This window comes from Oncorhynchus gorbuscha, linkage group LG16, assembly GCF_021184085.1.
Source record: "Oncorhynchus gorbuscha isolate QuinsamMale2020 ecotype Even-year linkage group LG16, OgorEven_v1.0, whole genome shotgun sequence".
NCBI lineage: Eukaryota > Metazoa > Chordata > Actinopteri > Salmoniformes > Salmonidae > Oncorhynchus > Oncorhynchus gorbuscha.
This window is the reverse complement of record NC_060188.1, coordinates 89955737-89978383: the sequence shown is the minus strand read 5'-3', so window position 1 is coordinate 89978383 and position 22647 is coordinate 89955737. Positions and strand designations below refer to the sequence as shown.

Sequence of the window (22647 nt, the reverse complement as noted above, 5' to 3'; positions counted from 1 at the left end):
CACCACCTTACCCCATACCTGTCCTGTGACTCACCTTACCCCATACCTGTCCTGTGACTCACCTTACCCCATACCTGTCCTGTGACTCACCTTACCCCATACCTGTCCTGTGACTCACATTACCCCCTGTCCTGTGACCTGTACCCCTGTCCTGACTCAGCTAACCCCATACCTGTCCTGTGACTCACATTACCCCTGTCCTGTGACTCAGCTAACCCCATACCTGTCCTGTGACTCACCTTACCCCATACCTGTCCTGTGACTCACCTTACCCCATACCTGTCCTGTGACTCACCTTACCCCATACCTGTCCTGTGACTCAGCTCACCCCATACCTGTCCTGTGACTCACCTTCCCCATACCTGTCCTGTGACTCACCTTACCCCATACCTGTCCTGTGACTCACCTTACCCCATACCTGTCCTGTGACTCACCTTACCCCATACCTGTCCTGTGACTCACATTACCCCTTACCTGTCCTGTGACTCACATTACCCCTTACCTGTCCTGTGACTCAGCTAACCCCATACCTGTCCTGTGACTCACATTACCCCTTACCTGTCCTGTGACTCAGCTAACCCCATACCTGTCCTGTGACTCACCTTACCCCATACCTGTCCTGTGACTCACCTTACCCCATACCTGTCCTGTGACTCACCTTACCCCATACCTGTCCTGTGACTCAGCTCACCCCATACCTGTCCTGTGACTCACCTTACCCCATACCTGTCCTGTGACTCACCTTACCCCATACCTGTCCTGTGACTCACCTTACCCCATACCTGTCCTGTGACTCACCTTACCCCATACCTGTCCTGTGACTCACCTTACCCTATACCTATCCTGTGACTCACCTTACCCCATACCTGTCCTGCGAATGACCTAACCCCATACCTGCCCTGTGACTCACCTTACCCTATACCTGTCCTGTGACTCACCTTACCCCATACCTGTCCTGTGACTCACCTTACTCCAAACCTGTCCTGTGACTCACCTAACCCCATACCTGTCCTGGGACTCACCTAACCCCATACCTGTCCTGGGACTCACCTAACCCCATACCTGTCCTGGGACTCACCTAACCCCATACCTGTCCTGGGACTCACCTAACCCCATACCTGTCCTGGGACTCACCTAACCCCATACCTGTCCTGGGACCCCAACATCCTGAAATATACATAAATATCCTTTGATGAAGCGATGCTGAATGTAAATAATGGCTCAATTTACCCCACTCTTCCAGATGAATAGTCTATGAATAGGATGTATGAGATTATTTGACAACACAGCCTACATCATGGTTATGTCACATCACCACGGTTACGTCACATCACCACGGTTACGTCACCATGGTTGACTTGATGGCAAATAGAACAGATGTAACAGCACCTGTGACCTGCATGGTACCTCCTCCTTGTTTCCAACACGGGGTCTTGGGTCTGAACTTAACAATGATCTGTACCAAATGTAACCTACTCTAGTTCAATACTGCTCTGCTCTCTTGCTCTCTCTCTCTCTCTCTCTCTCTCTCTCTCTCTCTCTCTCTCTCTCTCTCTCTCTCTCTCTTTCTCTTTCTCTCTCTCTCTCTCTCTCTCTCTCTCTCTCTCTCTCTCTCTCTCTCTCTCTCTCTCTCTCTCTCTCTCTCTCTCTCTCTCTGTTCAGGATGTCCCTCTTGTGTAGCCAACCATTGAACTAGATACAGTACACAGGTCAGTTGGCTCACATTCTCCTCTTCTAAGATCAATTACCAACCTGCTAAGTCATGAATCACTAAGGCTCAGGCCACCTCTCTTCCCTCAGGTAGACAGAGGGTTTCTTAAAGAGAAGGTGACAGGCCTCTTAAAGAGACAGTGTGATTGGCTGCTTTAAAGATGCAAGGCGATTGTTGACACTGTAATTTAACGCATCAGTTGACCTGGATCCCTTGCGCAACCTTTATGAGGACCAACCTGAGTCCCCGTGGTGGGGCTATGATCCATCAGAGAGAGGACCAGCCTGAGTCCTCGTGGTGGGGCTATGATCCGGCAGAGAGAGGACCAACCTCAGTCCCCGTGGTGGGGCTATGATCCGGCAGAGAGAGGACCAACCTGAGTCCCCGTGGTGGGGCTATGATCCGGCAGAGAGAGGACCAACCTGAGTCTCCGTGGTGGGGCTATGATCCGGCAGAGAGAGGACCAACCTGAGTCCCCATGGTGGGGCTATGATCCATCAGAGAGAGGACCAACCTGAGTCCCCGTGGTGGGGCTATGATCCGGCAGAGAGAGGACCAACCTGAGTCCCCGTGGTGGGGCTATGATCCAGCAGAGAGAGGACCAACCTGAGTCCTCGTGGTGGGGCTATGATCCGGCAGAGAGAGGACCAACCTGAGTCTCCGTGGTGGGGCTATGATCCGGCAGAGAGAGGACCAACCTGAGTCCCCGTGGTGGGGCTATGATCCGGTAGAGAGGACCAACCTGAGTCTCCGTGGTGGGGCTATGATCCGGCAGAGAGAGGACCAACCTGAGTCCCCATGGTGGGGCTATGATCCATCAGAGAGAGGACCAACCTGAGTCCCCGTGGTGGGGCTATGATCCGGCAGAGAGAGGACCAACCTGAGTCCCGTGGTGGGGCTATGATCCGGCAGAGAGAGGACCAACCTGAGTCCCCGTGGTGGGGCTATGATCCGGCAGAGAGAGGACCAACCTGAGTCCCCGTGGTGGGGCTATGATCCATCAGAGAGAGGACCAACCTGAGTCCCCGTGGTGGGGCTATGATCCGGCAGAGAGAGGACCAACCTGAGTCCCCGTGGTGGGGCTATGATCCAGAGAGAGGACCAACCTGAGTCCCCGTGGTGGGGCTATGATCCATCAGAGAGAGGACCAACCTGAGTCTCCGTGGTGGGGCTATGATCCGGCAGAGAGAGGAGTCCCCGTGGTGGGGCTAATCCTGAGTCCCCGTGGTGGGGCTATGATCCGGCAGAGAGGACCAACCTGAGTCCCCGTGGTGGGGCCATGATCCGTGATGTGATTGTCCTACCTCTTGCCTTTGTGCTGTTGTCTGTGCCCAATAATGTTTGTACAGTGTTTTGTGTTGCTACCATGTTGTTGTCATGTTGTTTTGTTACCATGCTGTGTTGCCATGTGTTGCTGCCTTGCTATGTTGTTGTCTTTAGGTAGTGTTGTTGTGTCTCTCTTGTTGTGTCCTATATTTTAATTTTTAATCCCAGCCCCGTCGCCACAGGAGACCTTTTACCTTTTGTCCCCGTTATTATAAATAAGGGTTCTTAACTGATCCAGTTAAATAAAGGTTAAATAAAAGTAAATACTATTACATGTAAACCGAAATAGTTTGAAATAAGTGGTTATGAGCCTTCCATCAGTCCCCTCCCTCTGAGGTCAGAGACCAGAGACAGTGGCGGCTCTTCCATCAGTCCCCTCCCTCTGAGGTCAGAGACAGTGGCGGCTCTTCCATCATTCCCCTCCCTCCCTCTGCAGTCAGATAGAGACAGTGGCAGCTCTTCCATCAGTCCCCTCTCCTCCTCTGAGGTAAGAGACCAGAGACAGTGGCAGCTCTTCCATCAGTCCCCTCCCTTCTCTGTTGTCAGAGACTGAGTGATATAATGGCCTGCAACCCAGAGGGGCTAAATCACACAGGAAAATCTCAAAAGGCTAGTAAATCTCTGCATTGCTGGCTTTTTGGGGCTTTAGGCTGATCTGTGGAGCTCTTTGTGACAAGTGCTGATGTAAGAATAGCTTTATATAAAATAAATGTGATTGATGAATAAATACATGATATAACACTAATTTTGAGACATGCAGAGATATGCTGAGGCTGTTTTGGCTACACATGCATTCTTAAGGAATCAGTGGCTGGCTGCTCAGTCTACAGAGACTGTTCTAATGGATAATCCCAGAATAATACTGTCTGGAGACCTGTGTTTCTCTCAGCCCCTTATGAGAAAAAGAATTTGTTCTGGCTCTGGTCTCTGCAGGGGAGGGAAGGTTGATGGAAGAGCTGTCACTGTCTCCATCTCTGAAAGCAGAGGGAGGGAAATAACTGTTGGAAGAGCTGCCACTGTCCCCTGGCAGTGAGGGAGGGAGGGAGGGACTGATGGAAGAGCTGCCACTGTCCCCTGGCAGTAGATGGAGGGAGGGAGGGAGTGGACTGTTGGAAGAGCTGCCACTGTCTATGGCAGTAGAGGGAGGGAGGGGACTGTTGGAAGAGCTGCCACTGTCTATGACAGTAGAGGGAGGGAGGGAGGGAGTGGACTGTTGGAAGAGCTGCCACTGTCTATGGCAGTAGAGGGAGGGAGGGAGGGAGGGAGGGGACTGTTGGAAGAGCTGCCACTGTCTATGGCAGTAGAGGGAGGGAGGGAGGAGGGAGGGAGGGAGGGAGGGAGGGAGGGAGGGAGGGAGGGAGGGAGGGAGGGAGGGAGGGAGGGAGGGAGGAAAAACTCACAAAGGGACTGATGGAAGAGCTGCCACTGTCAATTCAATTCAATTCAAAGGGCCTTATTGACATGGGTAACATATTGTTACACTGCCAAAGCAAGTGAAATAGATAATACACTCACAAAAGTTCCAAAATAATAGAGACATTTCAAATGTCACAGTGTTGTAACAATGTGCAAATATTTAAGGTACAAAAGGGAAAATAAATCAACATAATTATGGGTTGTATTTACAATGGTGGTTGCCCCGTTCTTGTGGCAACAGGTCACAAATCTTGCTGCTGTGATGGCACACTGTGGTATATCACCCAAATAGATATTAGAGTTTATCAAAATTAGATGTTTTTTTCTTCTTTGAATTCTTTGTGCTTCTGTGTAAATCTGAGGGAAATATGTGTCTCTAATATGGTCATACATTTGGCAAGAGTTTTTGGAAGTGCAGCTCAGTTTCCACCTCATTTTGTGGGCAGTATGCACGGTGGCCTCTCTCAAGTCTGTACAAAGCTTTCCTTAAGTTTGGGTCAGCCACAGTGGTCAGGTATTCTGCCACTCTGCACTATATGTTTAGGGCCAAATAGCATCTAGTTTGCTCTGTCTTTTGTTAATTCTTTCCAATGTGTCAAGTAATTATCTTTTTGTTTTCTCATGATTCGGTTGGGTCTAATTGTGTTGGTGTCCTGGGGCTCTGTGGGGTCTGTTTGTGTTTGTGAACAGAGCCACAGGACCAGCTGTTGGGACTCTTCTCAGGTTAATCTCTCAGCAGGTGATGGCTTTGTTATGGAAGGTTTGGGAATCGCTGCCACTTTAAGGTGGATGTAGAATTTAATGTATATTTTCTGGATTTTGATAATTAGCAGGTATTAGCTTAATTCTGCTCTGCATGCATTATTTGGTGTTTTACGTTGTTCACTGAGAGTCTCAATTTGGTGTTTGTCCCATCTGTCTATGGCAGTAGAGGGAGGGAGGGGAATGATTGAAGAGCTACCACTGTATCTATCTATGGCAGTAGAGGGAGGGAGGGGAATGATTGAAGAGCTACCACTGTATCTATCTATGGCAGTAGAGGGAGGGAGGGAGGGGAATGATTGAAGAGCTACCACTGTATCTATCTATGGCAGTAGAGGGAGGGAGGGAGGGAGGATTGAAGGCTACCACTGAGGGATCTATCGAGGGAGGGAGGGAGGGAATGATTGAAGAGCTACCACTGTATCTATCTATGGCAGGGAGGGAGGGAGGGAATGAGGGAAGAGCTACCACTGTATCTATCTATCGCAGGGAGGGAGGGAGGGGAATGATTGAAGAGCTACCACTGTCTATCTATCGCAATTCAAGGGAGGGGAATGATTGAAGAGCTACCACTGTTGTATCCACTGGCAAGAGGGAGGGAGACATTTCAAATGGGGAATGATTGAAGAGCTACCACTGTATCTGTTTATGGCAGTAGAGGGAGGGAGGGGAATGATTGAAGAGCTACCACTGTATCTATCTATGCAAAAGTGTCTGCTAAATGGCAAAGAGGGAGGGAAATGATTGAAGAGCTAACTTATCTGTTGTATTTACAATGGTGGTTGGAGGGGAATGATTGAAGAGGTCACCACTGTATCTATCTATGCAAAAGTGTCTGCTAAATCACCCAAATAGATATTAGAGTTTATCAAAATTGAGATGCTTTTTTCACTGTATCTGTGCTTCTGTGTAAAAGGAGGGAAATGATTGAAGAGCTACCACTGTATCGGTTTTGGCAAGAGGGAAGGAGGGGAATGATTGAAGAGCTACCACTGTCATTTTATGGGCAGTAGAGGGTGGGAGGGGAATGTCTGAAGAGCTTTCCACTGTATCTGTTTATGGCAGTAGAGGGGGGAGGTAATGATTGAAGAGCTACCACTGTATCTTCTATGGCAAATAGCATCTAGTTTGCTCTGTCTTTTGTTAGTGGAATGATTGAAGAGCTACCACTGTATCTGTTTATGGCAGTAGAGGGAGGGTCCTGGGGATTGAAGAGTTACCACTGTTTGTGTTTATGGCAGAGCCACAGGACCAGCTTGATTGAAGAGCTACCACTTCTCCAGGTTTAATGGCAGGTGATGGCTTTGTTAGGGAATGATTGAAGAGCTAACTGTATCTGTTTATGGTGGATGTAGAATGATTAATGTATATTTTCTGTTTTGAGTAGATTAGCAGGGATTAGAATGATTGAAGAGCTACACTGTATTTGTTTATGGCAGTTGTTCAGGGAGGGAGAGTCTCAATTTGGTGTTTGTCCCTGTATCTGTTTATGGCAGTAGAGGGAGGGAGGGGAATGATTGAAGAGCTACCACTGTATCTATCTATGGCAGTAGAGGGAGGGAGGGGAATGATTGAAGAGCTACCACTGTATCTATCTATGGCAGTAGAGGGAGGGAGGGGAATGATTGAAGAGCTACCACTGTATCTATCTATGGCAGTAGAGGGAGGGAAGGGAGTGATTGAAGAGCCACTGTATCTGTTTATGGCAGTAGAGGGAGGGAAGGGAGTGATTGAAGAGCCACTGTATCTGTCTATGGCAGTAGAGGGAGGGGACTGGCCAGACAGAGGAATGACAGGAATGCTGAGGACAGTATCTCCAGACTGCAGAAGGCCTTGGCTGCACCAATGTGATCTTCGTAATCCAACAGAAAGGGTTTAATTTAATGATGGACTGCAGCGTTGGGCCATTGTGACAGCAGTGGGCTGTGTTTATCCCTTCGTTGTGTGGTTATCTACTGTGGGATGGATAACGCGTTACGACAGCTTGGTGTACGACTGACTGAGTGCCCACTCCCTTTTCCTCTGACTGGGTTGGATACTGGTTATGTCCCAAATGCCAAGCTGTTGCCTATATAGTGCACTATTTTTAACCAGATCCTTATGGGCAATATATAGGGCATAAGGGTAACATTTTGGGACATAGACACAGTGTGTCGGTTTCTTTCACTCTCGGTTTATTCATCTGTTAATTTCATCTGGTTACACCAAAATAACTATCTATTCCATACAGTGGGCCAAACAAGGCTGTCTAGAGAGAGAGAGAGAGAGAGCGAGAGAGCGAGAGAGCGAGAGAGCGAGAGAGCGAGAGAGCGAGAGAGCGCGAGAGAGCGCGAGAGAGAGCGAGAGAGAGAGAGAGAGAGAGAGAGAGAGAGAGAGAGAGAGAGAGCAGTTTGTCACTTGCAATTTTGTATTATATTTGAATTATCAACCATCCGTGTAAAAACATGGAATATGATTTTCCGCTTCTAACGTCCTCTACCGTGCAATGGTGTTGTTCCTACGCCAGGCACAGCTGTGTAAACTGTATCATGTGGACTACACATTTCAGCCTGTGCCAGAAATGAACTATCTAGAGGTTAGACCTTGGCAACAGCACAGGAGCTGTACAGTTTGTGCCAGCAGGTCTAGCTGGTCTCTGGTTGAATCAGACAATTAAAACCACTTAGCGCAGACCTGGGTTCAAATCATTTATCTGTGTTTTATTCAGCTTGTCTGGAATAATGGACCAATAGAATTGTCCTGTGGGAGAATGTATCCCACCCATCGGGCACTCCATTCAGGCTAAAGCAAATGATGATTGGACGGGCTCAGAGAGGGGCTTGACAGCAGTGTCATGGTAACCCTTAATTGTGAAACTCTTAATTGTGAAGGTAAGGAAAATAATGAAGTCATTGCTTGCTAAGAAAACAGCTGAGTATTAAAGAGGAGAGGAGAGGAGAGCAGGAAGAGGAGGAGTGGTAGACAGAGGAAGAGGCGGAGCAGGAGGAGGAGGAGCAGGAAGAGGAGGAGTGGTAGACAGAGGAAGAGGCGGAGCAGGAGGAGGAGCTACAGGACAGTGGTAGACAGAGGGAGAGGCGGAGCAGGAGGAGGACGAGTGGTAGACAGAGGAAGAGGCAGAGCAGGAAGAGGAGGAGTGGAAGAGGCGGACAGAGGAAGAGGCGGAGCAGGAGGAGGAGCTACAGGACAGTGGTAGACAGAGGGAGAGGCGGAGCAGGAGGAGGAGCTAGAGGACAGTGGTAGACAGAGGAAGAGGCGGAGCAGGAGGAGGAGCTATAGGACAGTGGTAGACAGAGGGAGAGGCGGAGCAGGAGGAGGAGCTACAGGACAGTGGTAGACAGAGGAAGAGGCGGAGCAGGAGGAGGAACTACAGGACAGTGGTAGACAGAGGGAGAGGCGGAGCAGGAGGAGGAGCTACAGGACAGTGGTAGACAGAGGGAGAGGCGGAGCAGGAGGAGGAGCTAGAGGACAGTGGTAGACAGAGGGAGAGGCGGAGCAGGAGGAGGAGCTAGAGGACAGTGGTAGACAGAGGAAGAGGCGGAGCAGGAGGAGGAGCTACAGGACAGTGGTAGACAGAGGAAGAGGCGGAGCAGGAGGAGGAGCTACAGGACAGTGTTAGACAGAGGAAGAGGCGGAGCAGGAGGAGGAGCTACAGGACAGTGGTAGACAGAGGGAGAGGCAGAGCAGGAGGATGAGCTACAAGACAGAAACATTATATTAGGTTATGTAGACAGGTTTGTAATGAATTAATGTCGGAGCACAAACCCTATTGGCACAGAATCTCCGGTCTGAATTTGCTTTTGACCTCATTGAGATCTCCCATTTTCAAATGTTACTGCGGGAGCATCAGCTTTCTGGCACATGATCATAGTTTGCACATTTTGCACATTCATTTTGATCAATTGATCAATCAGCTAAGTAAAGGAATGATAGGGAGAGTATTACCAGCTGGTTAAACGGAGTGAGTGGTTCATGGTGAAGTGAAATAGCTCAATAAGAGGGTAATGAGTTACAATCACTCTCCCCCTCTCTCTTTCTCTCTCTACCTCCCACTGTTTAGTGGCAATGGCATTCTGCCTGTTTAAGGGACCGAGAAGAGGAAAGCACTTTCTGAAATAATTCACTACCCCGCTACCTTTTCCTGGCCTCTTTTACTGTGATATGGATTTCAAATGTCTCTGAAGTGAATGTGACAGTGTCAGTTACGTTAACGTGCAGAGAGTCAGTATTTGGACAATGAGAGCTGGTCTGTTACAGACTACGGGGAGAAATAGAGAGAAAATAGGGCTTTGAGGTTTTGTCGTGACCTTTGACATTCTGGTAGAGAGACAAATACAAACACGAACATGCATGGTGGCACTCTCTCTCGTGACCTTTTTCCTCCCTCATACACCCATGAACACATTAAGGTGAGTACACACACACACACACGAATGCACACGCACACGCACACGCACACGCACACACACTCTCTCACACACACACACACACACACACACACACACACACACACACACACACACACACACACACACACACACACACACACACACACACACACACACACACACACACACACACACACACACACACACACACACACACACACACACACACACACACACACACACACACACACACACACACACACACACACACACACACTTTTTTACTGCATCTCTTACCTCCTCCCACTGGTGTATGTATCTGATGAGTCTGGAAAGTCTCAGTAGCCTCAGAAGAGACAGGATCTTAGTAAACCTCACGATCCTCAGCGCCCTCGCCGTCTTGTACACCTCTGAGTCAAACCCCTTTTCCACTATTAGAAATATATAATCCACTGGTATGGACGAGAGGAAGTCGACCACAAACCAGCTCTTCAGGTAGTTCATCTTTATGACCTTGGGGTCCAGGATGATCTCGGAGCTCTCCTCGTTGACGATCCCCGTGCGGAAGTTCATGACCAGATCCACGAGGAAGATGGTGTCTGATGCTACGTTGAATATTAGCCAGGTGGTGGTGGTCTGCTCCGAGAAGAAGGTTATTCCTACAGGAATGATGATCAGGTTCCCCATCATCATGACCAGCATTACCAAGTCCCAGTAGAACCTACAGCAGACAGAGAAAGGATTAACAAATAATATTAGAACAAACAGATGTGAAAAAAAGAATGGCTGGAATGTGTGAATATACAGTATAGTTACATATATGACTACTGTACCAGTAGAACCTAGAACAAACAGGAAACATACTGTACCAGTAGAACCTAGAACAAACAGGAAACATAATGTACTGTACCAGTAGAACCTAGAACAAACAGGAAACATACTGTACTGTACCAGTAGAACCTAGAACAAACAGGAAACATACTGTACCAGTAGAACCTAGAACAAACAGGAAACATACTGTACCAGTAGAACCTAGAACAAACAGGAAACATACTGTACCAGTAGAACCTAGAACAAACATGAAACATACTGTACTGTACCAGTAGAACCTAGAACAAACAGTAAACATACTATATTGTACCAGGAGAACCTAGAACAAACAGGAAACATACTGTACTGTACCAGCAGAACCTAGAACAAACAGGAAACATACTGTACCAGGAGAACCTAGAACAAACAGGAAACATACTGTACCTGTAGAACCGAGAACAAACAGGAAACATACTGTACTGTACCAGTAGAACCTAGAACCAACAGGAAACATACTGTACCAGTAGAACCTAGCACAAACAGGAACCATATTCTACCAGTAGAACCTAGAACAAACAGGAAACATAATGTACTGTACCAGTAGAACCTAGAACAAACAGGAAACATACTGTATTGTACTAGTAGAACCTAGAACAAACAGGAAACATACTGTACCAGTAGAACCTAGCACAAACAGGAACCATACTCTACCAGTAGAACCTAGAACAAACAGGACACAAAATGTACTGTACCAGTAGAACCTAGAACAAACAGGAAACATACTGTACCAGTAGAACCTAGCATAAACAGGAAACATACTGTACTAGTAGAACCTAGAACAAACAGGACACATACTGTACTGTACCAGTAGAACCTAGAACAAACAGGAAACATACTGTACCAGTAAAACCTAGAACAAACAGGAAACATACTGTACCAGTAGAACCTAGAACAAACAGGACACATTTTTTTTTAAAAATGGAATCAAACCACGACCCAGGCATTGCTAGCGCCATGTACCTAGTTCTTTAATATCAACTGAGCCACACAGAGACATACAGTACATGGCGGGATGCATGGTTGGATACATGGCTGGATACATGGTTGGATACATGGCTGGATACATGGTTGGATACATGGCTGGATACATGGTTGGATACATGGCTGGATACATGGTTGGATACATGGTTGGATACATGGTTAGATACATGGCTGGATACATGGCTGGATACATGGTTGGATACATGGTTGGATACATGGTTAGATACATGGCTGGATACATGGTTGGATACATGGTCGGATACATGGCTGGATACATGGTCGGATACATGGCTAGATACATGGCTGGATACATGGTCGGATCCATGGCTAGATACATGGCTGGATACATGGTTGGATACATGGTTGGATACATGGCTGGATACATGGTTGGATACATGGCTGGATACATGGCTGGATATATGGTCGGATACATGGTCGGATACATGGCTGGAGGGCTAAACCCAGACATCATCCATAAACAGAGGCTGGAGGGCTAAACCCAGACATCATCCATAGACAGAGGCTGGAGGGCTAAACCCAGACATCATCCACAGACAGAGGCTGGAGGGCTAAACCCAGACATCATCCATAAACAGACAGAAACCCAGACATCATCCATAGACAGAGGCTGGAGGGCTAAACACAGACATCATCCATAAACAGAGGCTGGAGGGCTAAACCCAGACATCATCCATAAACAGAGGCTGGAGGGCTAAACTCAGACATCATCCACAGACAGAGGCTGGAGGGCTAAACCCAGACATCATCCATAGACAGAGGCTGGAGGGCTAAACCCAGACATCATCCACAGACAGAGGCTGGAGGGCTAAACACAGACATCATCCATAAACAGAGGCTGGAGGGCTAAACCCAGACATCATCCATAGACAGAGGCTGGAGGGCTAAACTCAGACATCATCCAGAGACAGAGGCTGGAGGGCTAAACCCAGACATCATCCATAGACAGAGGCTGGAGGGCTAAACTCAGACATCATCCATAGACAGAAGCTGGGTAGAGGACAATCTGACTCTACCAACATTACAGCACAGGAGGTTGGGGATGATGGACTTGTAGTAATGGCTGAAGCAGAATAAGTGGAATGGTATCAAATACATTAACCACATGGTTTCCATGGTTTCCAGGTGTTTGATGCCATTCCATTAGCTCTGTTCCAGCCATTATTATGAGCCGTCCTCCCCTCAGCAGCCTCCACTAATTACATGATGTCTCTGTGATGTTTCTGTGAGTTCTCTGTGATGTCTCTGTGATGTCTCTGTGAGGTCTCTGTGATGTCTCTGTGATGTCTCTGTGAGGTCTCTGTGATGTCTCTGTGATGTCTCTGTGAGGTCTCTGTGATGTCTCTGTGATGTCTCTGTGAGGTCTCTGTGATGTCTCTGTGAGGTCTCTGTGATGTCTCTGTGATGTCTCTGTGAGGTCTCTGTGAGGTCTCTGTGATGTCTCTGTGAGGTCTCTGTGATGTCTCTGTGAGGTCTATGGGACATTTCTCCGTGGAATATCACTTCAAAACCGGCTATTCTCATTTATGTGTGATGGCAGACAACCCAGACCTTCAAAAAAGCACGAAAAACACAACAGGCATAAATGAATCTGCAAGCCCACACATGGAGTCTTCTATGTTGAGACTGTTTTTTTCTCTCTGGGGGCTGGGTGGGTATGGCAAACGTTTTGAAACCGAGTGAAGCATGGAAGTACTATCCGAACTTTGTCCAATAAGAAATATTTCATTTTCCTTTTCTTTTCTAAAAATGTTTTGCTTACCCGGTGCCCTACTGAACACGGTTCCCTACTCTGAACACTGTTCCCTACTCTGAACACTGTTCCCTACTCTGAACACTGTTCCCTACAGAAAACTGTGCCCTACTGAACACTGTGCCCTACAGAAAACTGTGCCCTCCTGAACACTGTGCCCTACAGAAAACTGTGCCCTCCTGAACACTGTGCCCTACAGAAAACTGTGCCCTCCTGAACACTGTGCCCTATTGAACACTGTGCCCTATTGAACACTGTGCCCTACTGAACACTGTGCCCTATTGAACACTGTGCCCTATTGAACACTGTGCCCTATTGAACACTGTGCCCTACTGAACGCTGTGCCCGACAGAAAACTGTGCCCTATTGAACACTGTGCCCTACTGAACACTGTGCCCTACAGAAAACTGTGCCCTACTGAACACTGTGCCCTACTGAACGCTGTTCCCTATTGAACACTGTGCCCTATTGAACACTGTGCCCTACAGAAAACTGTGCCCTACTGAACACTGTGCCCTACTGAACACTGTGCCCTATTGAACACTGTGCCCTACTGAACACTGTGCCCTATTGAACACTGTGCCCTATTGAACACTGTGCCCTACAGAAACTGTGCCCTACTGAACACTGTGCCCTACTGAACACTGTGCCCTACAGAAAACTGTGCCCTATTGAACACTGTGCCCTATTGAACACTGGGCCCTACTGAACACTGGGCCCTACAGAAAACTGTGCCCTACTGAACACTGTGCCCTACTGAACACTGTGCCCTACTGAACACTGTGCCCTATTGAACACTGTGCCCTACTGAACACTGTGCCCTATTGAACACTGTGCCCTATTGAACACGGTGCCCCACAGAACACTGTGCCCTACTGAACACTGTGCCCTACTGAACACTGTGCCCTACTGAACACTGTGCCCTACTGAACACTGTGCCCTACTGAACGCAAACCTCCTCCTGATTATTGTCTGTGAGACAGCCCTTGCTGTCTCTGCCTGGCCGGTTCCCCTCTTTCCACTGGGATTCTCTGCCTCTAACCCTGTTACGGGGGCTGAGTCACTGGCTTGCTGGCACTCTCTCGTGCCGTCCCTGGGGGGGGTGCGTCACCTGGGTGGGTTGATTCACTGTTGTGGTCGGCCTGTCTGGGTTTCCCCCCCCCCCTTGGGTTGTACCGTGTCGGAGATCTTTGTGGGCTATACTCGGCCTTGTCTCAGGATGGTAAGTTGGTGGTTGAAGACTTCCCTCTAGTGGTGTGGGGGCTGTGCTTTGGCAAAGTGGGTGGGGTTATATCCTTCCTGTTTGGCCCTGTCCGGGGTGTCCTCGGATGGGGCCACAGTGTCTCCTGACCCCTCCTGTCTCAGCCTCCAGTATTTATGCTGCAGTAGTTTATGTGTCGGGGGCTAGGGTCAGTTTGTTTATCTGGAGTACTTCTCCTGTCCTATTCGGTGTCCTGTGTGAATCTAAGTGTGCGTTCTCTAATTCTCTCCTTCTCTCTTTCTTTCTCTCTCTCGGAGGACCTGAGCCCTAGGACCATGCCCCAGGACTACCTGACATGATGACTCCTTGCTGTCCCCAGTCCACCTGGCCATGCTGCTGCTCCAGTTTCAACTGGCCTGGGCCCTAGGACCATGTCCCAGGACTACCTGACATGAGGACTCCTTGCTGTCTCCAGTCCACCTGGCCATGCTCCTGCTCCAGTTTCAACTGTTCTGCCTTACTATTATTCAACCATGCTGGTCATTTATGAACATTTGAACATCTTGGCCACGTTCTGTTATAATCTCCACCCGGCACAGCCAGAAGAGGACTGGCCACCCCACATATGCTCTCTCTAATTCTCTCTTTCTTTCTCTCTCTCGGAGGACCTGAGCCCTAGGACCGTGCCCCAGGACTACCTGACATGACGGCTCCTTGCTGTCCCCAGTCCACCTGACTGTGCTGCTGCTCCAGTTTCAACTGTTCTGCCTTATTATTATTTGACCTTGCTGGTCATTTATGAACATTTGAACATCTTGGTCATGTTCTGTTATAATCTCTACCCGGCACAGCCAGAAGAGGACTGGCCACCCCACATAGCCCGGTTCCTCTCTAGGTTTCTTCCTAGGTTTTGGCCTTTCTAGGGAGTTTTTCCTAGCCACCGTGCTTTTACACCTGCATTGTTTGCTGTTTGGGGTTTTAGGCTGGGTTTCTGTACAGCACTTTGAGATATCAGCTGATGTACGAAGGGCTATATAAATAAATTTGATTTTGATTTGATTTGATTTGATGTGTCTGTCTGTCTTCCGATCAGAGAAGCCACAAATGATCCATGATGGGGCGCCCAGCCGGCCGGGCCGAGGGAGTCTGATCCGTCAAACATTCACAAAATGTCCTGCTGGCCTAGGCCTAATGATAAGGCCGTTCCATCTCATCCATGGCACTGAAATAGATGCTTTCCAGAATCCTATCTCGTGCTAAAAACTGTCCGGCGACGCCCGTCGATGTCGATGCTCGGCTGGACTGGAGTTGCGTCCCAAACGACACCCTATTCCCTGTGTCGTACACTACTTTCAACCAGAGTCCTTATTAGCCCTGGTTGAAAGTAGTGCACTATATAAGGAACGGGGTTCCATTTGGAATGCGACAGACTGATTTGGAGGTGCACTCTGCGGGCTGTAATGGATCTATTTAAATAAAGCAAGCAGCAGACAGTGGTTGAGTCCTTGCTTTATAAATATCTGAAGATCATGTGTCAGGTAATTGCACTTCAGCTAAACGGTCATTTTGCTGGGTTAATAATAGACAGATTGGTATATTTACATTTAAGTCACACAAACCAGACAAGGCATCTCTGATCTCTTATAAATGACTGGCAGTCAGGGTGGAATATTCTCACGTCGAGCTTGTTTGAAAGCACCCTGTCACAAATGTATAGAATGAGCCTGTCTGGGGGATTTCTAAATGTAAATTAAGACAGGCCAAATCACTGGGCAAATGTGTCTGGTAAAAACCCTTGTGAGTTAAAAACAAGCACAAAATATGACATTTTTGAGTGTCAGAAGTATTAAATCTTGTTACATTACCAGTAAATATCGCCAATTAATGTAATTTATTTTGTCTCTGAGAGAGGTCATCTGGTCAGATTCTAATTTCATCTAAGGCAACTCTCTAACCATCACATTTACTTATACATTAGAGTCAGTTGGTAGAGCATGGCGCTTGTAACGCCAGGGTAGTGGGTTCGATCCCCGGGACCACCCATACGTAGAATGTATGCACACATGACTGTAAGTCGCTTTGGATAAAAGCGTCTGCTAAATGGCATATTTTTTTTTTTTTTTTATTATTTTTTTTTTTTATTTAGCAGACGCTCTTGTCCAGTAGCGAGTGCAAACATTTTCAGCATTTTTTGTTTGTACTTGTCTGTTGGCTAATCTGTCAACCCCAGAGAGCAGAATAGAAGAGCATTCAGCTAGGAACAACACTGTGTTCAGATAGAAATATGTTAGGCAGAACAAACATGCCACTCTCTGACATGTAGAATAAGGACTCATGCCAGCTCTATTCAATACAGTTCTACCTGCAACATTCCAAAATATTTGCCTACTACTGAACATGACACGGACCTCAACAGAGAGATCACGTGGTCAGGAATTAGAATCCAGAATTACTACCTGAAGTCCGTCACAAGGTCATTGTTTATGTCCTCAATTGATAAACAAACCAACAGCGGCCATTTTAAATTTCACAACTATTTTCTCCCATTAGCCAGTGTGTTCCGCTGTTGCTCCAAAAACAGAATGTAGATCTCGTGGTTTTTCCAGAATGGTGTTGTTCTACATTCAATCCAATGACTAAGCAGCGACTGATGGAATTGTTCTGTGATGTACTGTAGCTACTGTATGTGTAAAAACACAGAGACCAGCACTGCTAATTAGGAAGCACCAGAGGGCATGAATTTGGTCCCTGGCTGTGTCTGAAAAGACACCCTGTTCACTATATAGCACACTGGTTTTGAACAGGGCCCATAGGGCTTTGCTCAAAGGTAGTGCACTATATAGGAAATAGGTGGGGTGCCATTTCGGACTGATCCATGGACTTGGGGAAATGTTTACATCTTCCTTCGTTAGGCTATGTTAGGATACCTGTCTGATGTGGGTTAAAATAGAAGCTAGACCCAGCCACATAAATAATAAACAACGCGCCAAACAGTTACACAACTTGAGAAATAGAAGGTTTGCTTTAGTGTTGTTATTGGAATCTGAAGATGTCCGGGTTTGATAACACAATTCTGCTGTGACATGATAATTTAACATTTTATTTTTATCAATATATTGTGATGACAGCCTATTTCAAATAACCTTCACTCAAGGTACAACAGTGCTGTTGGTGAGGCTGTTGAGACTTCTAGTCAAGGTACAACAGTGCTGTTGGTGAGGCTGTTGAGACTTCTAGTCAAGGTACAACAGTGCTGTTGGTGAGGCTGTTGAGACTTCTAGTCAAGGTACAACAGTGCTGTTGGTGAGGCTGTTGAGACTTCTAGTCAAGGTACAACAGTGCTGTTGGTGAGGCTGTTGAGACTTCTAGTCAAGGTACAACAGTGCTGTTGGTGAGGCTGTTGAGACTTCTAGTCAAGGTACAACAGTGCTGTTGGTGAGGCTGTTGAGACTTCTAGTCAAGGTACAACAGTGCTGTTGGTGAGGCTGTTGAGACTTCTAGTCAAGGTACAACAGTGCTGTTGGTGAGGCTGTTGAGACTTCTAGTCAAGGTACAACAGTGCTGTTGGTGAGGCTGTTGAGACTTCTAGTCAAGGTACAACAGTGCTGTTGGTGAGGCTGTTGAGACTTCTAGTCAAGGTACAACAGTGCTGTTGGTGAGGCTGTTGAGACTTTTAGTCAAGGTACAACAGTGCTGTTGGTGAGGCTGTTGAGACTTCTAGTCAAGGTACAACAGTGCTGTTGGTGAGGCTGTTGAGACTTCTAGTCAAGGTACAACAGTGCTGTTGGTGAGGCTGTTGAGACTTCTAGTCAAGGTACAACAGTGCTGTTGGTGAGGCTGTTGAGACTTCTAGTCAAGGTACAACAGTGCTGTTGGTGAGGCTGTTGAGACTTTTAGTCAAGGTACAACAGTGCTGTTGGTGAGGCTGTTGAGACTTTTAGTCAAGGTACAACAGTGCTGTTGGTGAGGCTGTTGAGACTTCTAGTCAAGGATGATATTACTTGCTACAAAGTAATAATCTCCTTCATTCGATCAATGCAACAAAAGATATTTGATTATCTTTTGAGAGTGAGAGCATTGTCATCACGGGTCCAATTATACAAGGAGGCAAAGCAGCAATGTTATCTGGACATGGTGCTATCTGGACATGGTGCTATCTGGACATGGTGCTATCTGGACATGGTGCTATCTGGACATGGTGCGATCTACACATTTTTTTATTTTATTTTACCAGGCAAGTCAGTTAAGAACAAATTCTTATTTTTAATGACAGCCTAGGAACAGTGTGTTAACTGCCTGTTCAGGGGCAGAACGACAGATTTGCACCTTTTCAATTCAGGGGTTTGAACTTGCAACCTTCCGCTTACAAGTTCAATGCTCTAACCACTAGGCTACCCTGCCGCCCCATGGTCATGCTATCTGGACATGGTGCTATCTGGATATGGTCCAGCTATCTGGACATGGTCATGCTATCTGGACATGGTCATGCTATCTGGACATGGTCATGCTATCTGGACATGGTCATGCTATCTGGACATGGTGCTATCTGGACATGGTGCTATCTGGACATGGTCATGCTATCTGGACATGGTGCTATCTGGACATGGTCATGCTATCTGGACATGGTGCTATCTGGACATGGTGCTATCTGGACATGGTCATGCTATCTGGACATGGTGCTATCTGGACATGGTCATGCTATCTGGACATGGTCATATTATCTGGACATGGTCATGCTATCTGGACATGGTGCTATCTGGACATGGTCATGTTATCTGGACATGGTCATGCTATCTGGACATGGTCATGCTATCTGGACATGGTCATGCTATCTGGACATGGTCATGCTATCTGGACATGGTGCTATCTGGACATGGTGCTATCTGGACATGGTCATGCTATCTGGACATGGTGCTATCTGGACATGGTCATGCTATCTGGACATGGTGCTATCTGGACATGGTGCTATCTGGACATGGTCATGCTATCTGGACATGGTCATGCTATCTGGACATGGTCATGTTATCTGGACATGGTCATGCTATCTGGATAAAGTAATGCTATCTGGACATGGTCATACTATCTGGATAAAGTAATGCTATCTGGACATGGTCATGCTATCGCTATCAGGATATGGTCATGCTATCTGGACATGGTCATGCTATCTGGAAATGTTGCTATCTGGACATGGTCTATCTGGATAAAGTCATGCTATCTGGGCATGGTCATGCTATCTGGATATGGTCATGCTATCTGGACATGGTCATGCTATCTGCACATGGCCATGCTATCTGGACATGGTCATGCTATCTGGACATGGTCATGCTATCTGCACATGGCCATGCTATCTGGACATGGTCATACTATCTGGACATGGTGCTATCTGGACATGGTCATGCTATCTGGACATGGTCATGCTATCTGGACATGGTCATGCTATCTGCACATGGCCATGCTATCTGGACATGGTCATACTATCTGGACATGGTGCTATCTGCACATGGTCATGCTATCTGGACATGGTGCTATCTGGATATGGTCCAGCTATCTGGACATGGTCATGCTATCTGGACATGGTCATGCTATCTGGACATGGTGCTATCTGGACATGGTGCTATCTGGACATGGTCATGCTATCTGGACATGGTGCTATCTGGACATGGTCATGCTATCTGGACATGGTGCTATCTGGACATGGTGCTATCTGGACATGGTCATGCTATCTGGACATGGTCATATTATCTGGACATGGTCATGCTATCTGGACATGGTGCTATCTGGACATGGTCATGTTATCTGGACATGGTCATGCTATCTGGACATGGTCATGCTATCTGGACATGGTCATGCTATCTGGACATGGTCATGCTATCTGGACATGGTGCTATCTGGACATGGTGCTATCTGGACATGGTCATGCTATCTGGACATGGTGCTATCTGGACATGGTGCTATCTGGACATGGTCATGCTATCTGGACATGGTCATGCTATCTGGACATGGTCATGCTATCTGGACATGGTGCTATCTGGACATGGTGCTATCTGGACATGGTCATGTTATCTGGACATGGTCATGCTATCTGGATAAAGTAATGCTATCTGGACATGGTCATACTATCTGGATAAAGTAATGCTATCTGGACATGGTCATGCTATCGCTATCAGGATATGGTCATGCTATCTGGACATGGTCATGCTATCTGGAAATGTTGCTATCTGGACATGGTCTATCTGGATAAAGTCATGCTATCTGGGCATGGTCATGCTATCTGGATATGGTCATGCTATCTGGACATGGTCATGCTATCTGCACATGGCCATGCTATCTGGACATGGTCATGCTATCTGGACATGGTCATGCTATCTGCACATGGCCATGCTATCTGGACATGGTCATACTATCTGGACATGGTGCTATCTGGACATGGTCATGCTATCTGGACATGGTCATGCTATCTGCACATGGCCATGCTATCTGGACATGGTCATACTATCTGGACATGGTGCTATCTGCACATGGTCATGCTATCTGGACATGGTCATGCTATCTGCACATGGTCATGCTATCTGGACATGGTCATGCTATCTGGACATGGTCATGCTATCTGGACATGGTCATGCTATCTGGACATGGTCATGCTATCTGGACATGGTGCTATCTGGACATGGTGGACATGGTGCTATCTGGACATGGTGCTATCTGGACATGGTGGACATGGTGCTATCTGGGCATGGTCATGCTATCTGGACATGGTCATGATATCTGGACATGGTCATGCTATCTGGACATGGTCATGCTATCTGGACATGGTGCTATCTGAACATGGTCATGCTATCTGGACATGGTCATGCTATCTGGACATGGTCTTGCTATCTGGAAATGTTGCTATCTGGACATGGTCATACTATCTGGACATGGTGCTATCTGGAGATGGTCATGCTATCTGGACATTGTCATGGAATCTGGACATGGTCATACTATCTGGACATTGTCATGGAATCTGGACATGGTCATACTATCTGGATATGGTGCTATCTGGACATGGTCATGCTATCTGGATATGGTCATGTTATCTGGACATGGTGCTATCTGGATATGGTGCTATCTGGATATGGTCATGCTATCTGGAGATGGTCATGCTATCTGGACATTGTCATGTTATCTGGACATGGTCATGCTATCTGCAGATGGTGCTATCTGGATATGGTCATGCTATCTGGAAATGGTCATGCTATCTGGAAATGGTGGTATCTGGACATGGTGTTATCTGGACATGGTCATGCTATCTGGAAATGTTGCTATCTGGACATGGTCTATCTGGATAAAGTCATGCTATCTGGGCATGGTCATGCTATCTGGGAATGGTGCTATCAGGTAATGGTATCTGGACATGGTGCTATCTGGACATGGTCATGCTATCTGGACATGGTCATGCTATCTGGACATGGTCATGCTATCTGGACATGGTGCTATCTGGACATGGTGCTATCTGGACATGGTCATGCTATCTGGACATGGTGCTATCTGGTAATGGTATCTGGACATGGTGCTATCTGGACATGGTCATGCTATCTGGACATGGTGCTATCTGGACATGGTGCTATCTTGACATGGTCATGCTATCTGGACATGGTGCTACCTGGACATGGTCATGCTATCTGGACATGGTGCTATCTGGATATGGTCATGCTATCTGGACATGGTCATGCTATCTGGACATGGTCATGATATCTGGGCATGGTGCAATCTGGACATGGTCATGCTATCTGGACATGGTCATGCTATCTGGACATGGTCATGCTATCTGGACATGGTCATGATATCTGGACATGGTCATGCTATATGGACATGGTCATGCTATCTGGACATGGACATGCTATCTGGACATGGTGCTATCTGGACATGGTGCTATCTGGACATGGTGCTATCTGTACATGGTCATGCTATCTGGACATGGTCATGCTATCTGGACATGGTGCTATCTGGACATGGTGCTATCTGGACATGGTCATGCTATCTGGACATGGTCATGCTATCTGGACATGGTCATGCTATCTGGATATGGTGCTATCTGGACATGGTCATGTTATCTGGACATTGTCATGGAATCTGGACATGGTCATGATATCTTGACATTGTCATGGAATCTGGACATGGTCATGCTATCTGGACATGGTCATGCTATCTGGACATGGTCATGCTATCTGGGCATGGTCATGCT

General features: G+C 47.3%; 1 protein-coding gene across 2 annotated transcripts in view; it reads right to left on the bottom strand.

The window, feature by feature from the left end:
- The window catches only part of LOC124000345 (potassium/sodium hyperpolarization-activated cyclic nucleotide-gated channel 1), a 219378-nt gene that overhangs the window by 161406 nt on the left and 35325 nt on the right, over window positions 1–22647 (bottom strand). For both annotated transcript variants that reach the window (XR_006832577.1, XM_046306639.1), the window contains exon 2: window positions 9898–10321. Coding sequence is in view for 1 of the 2 variants with exons in the window: in XM_046306639.1 (XP_046162595.1) it covers window positions 9898–10321 (424 nt within the window). In the remaining variant the exon portion in view is untranslated. The remainder of the gene's footprint in view (window positions 1–9897; window positions 10322–22647) is intronic.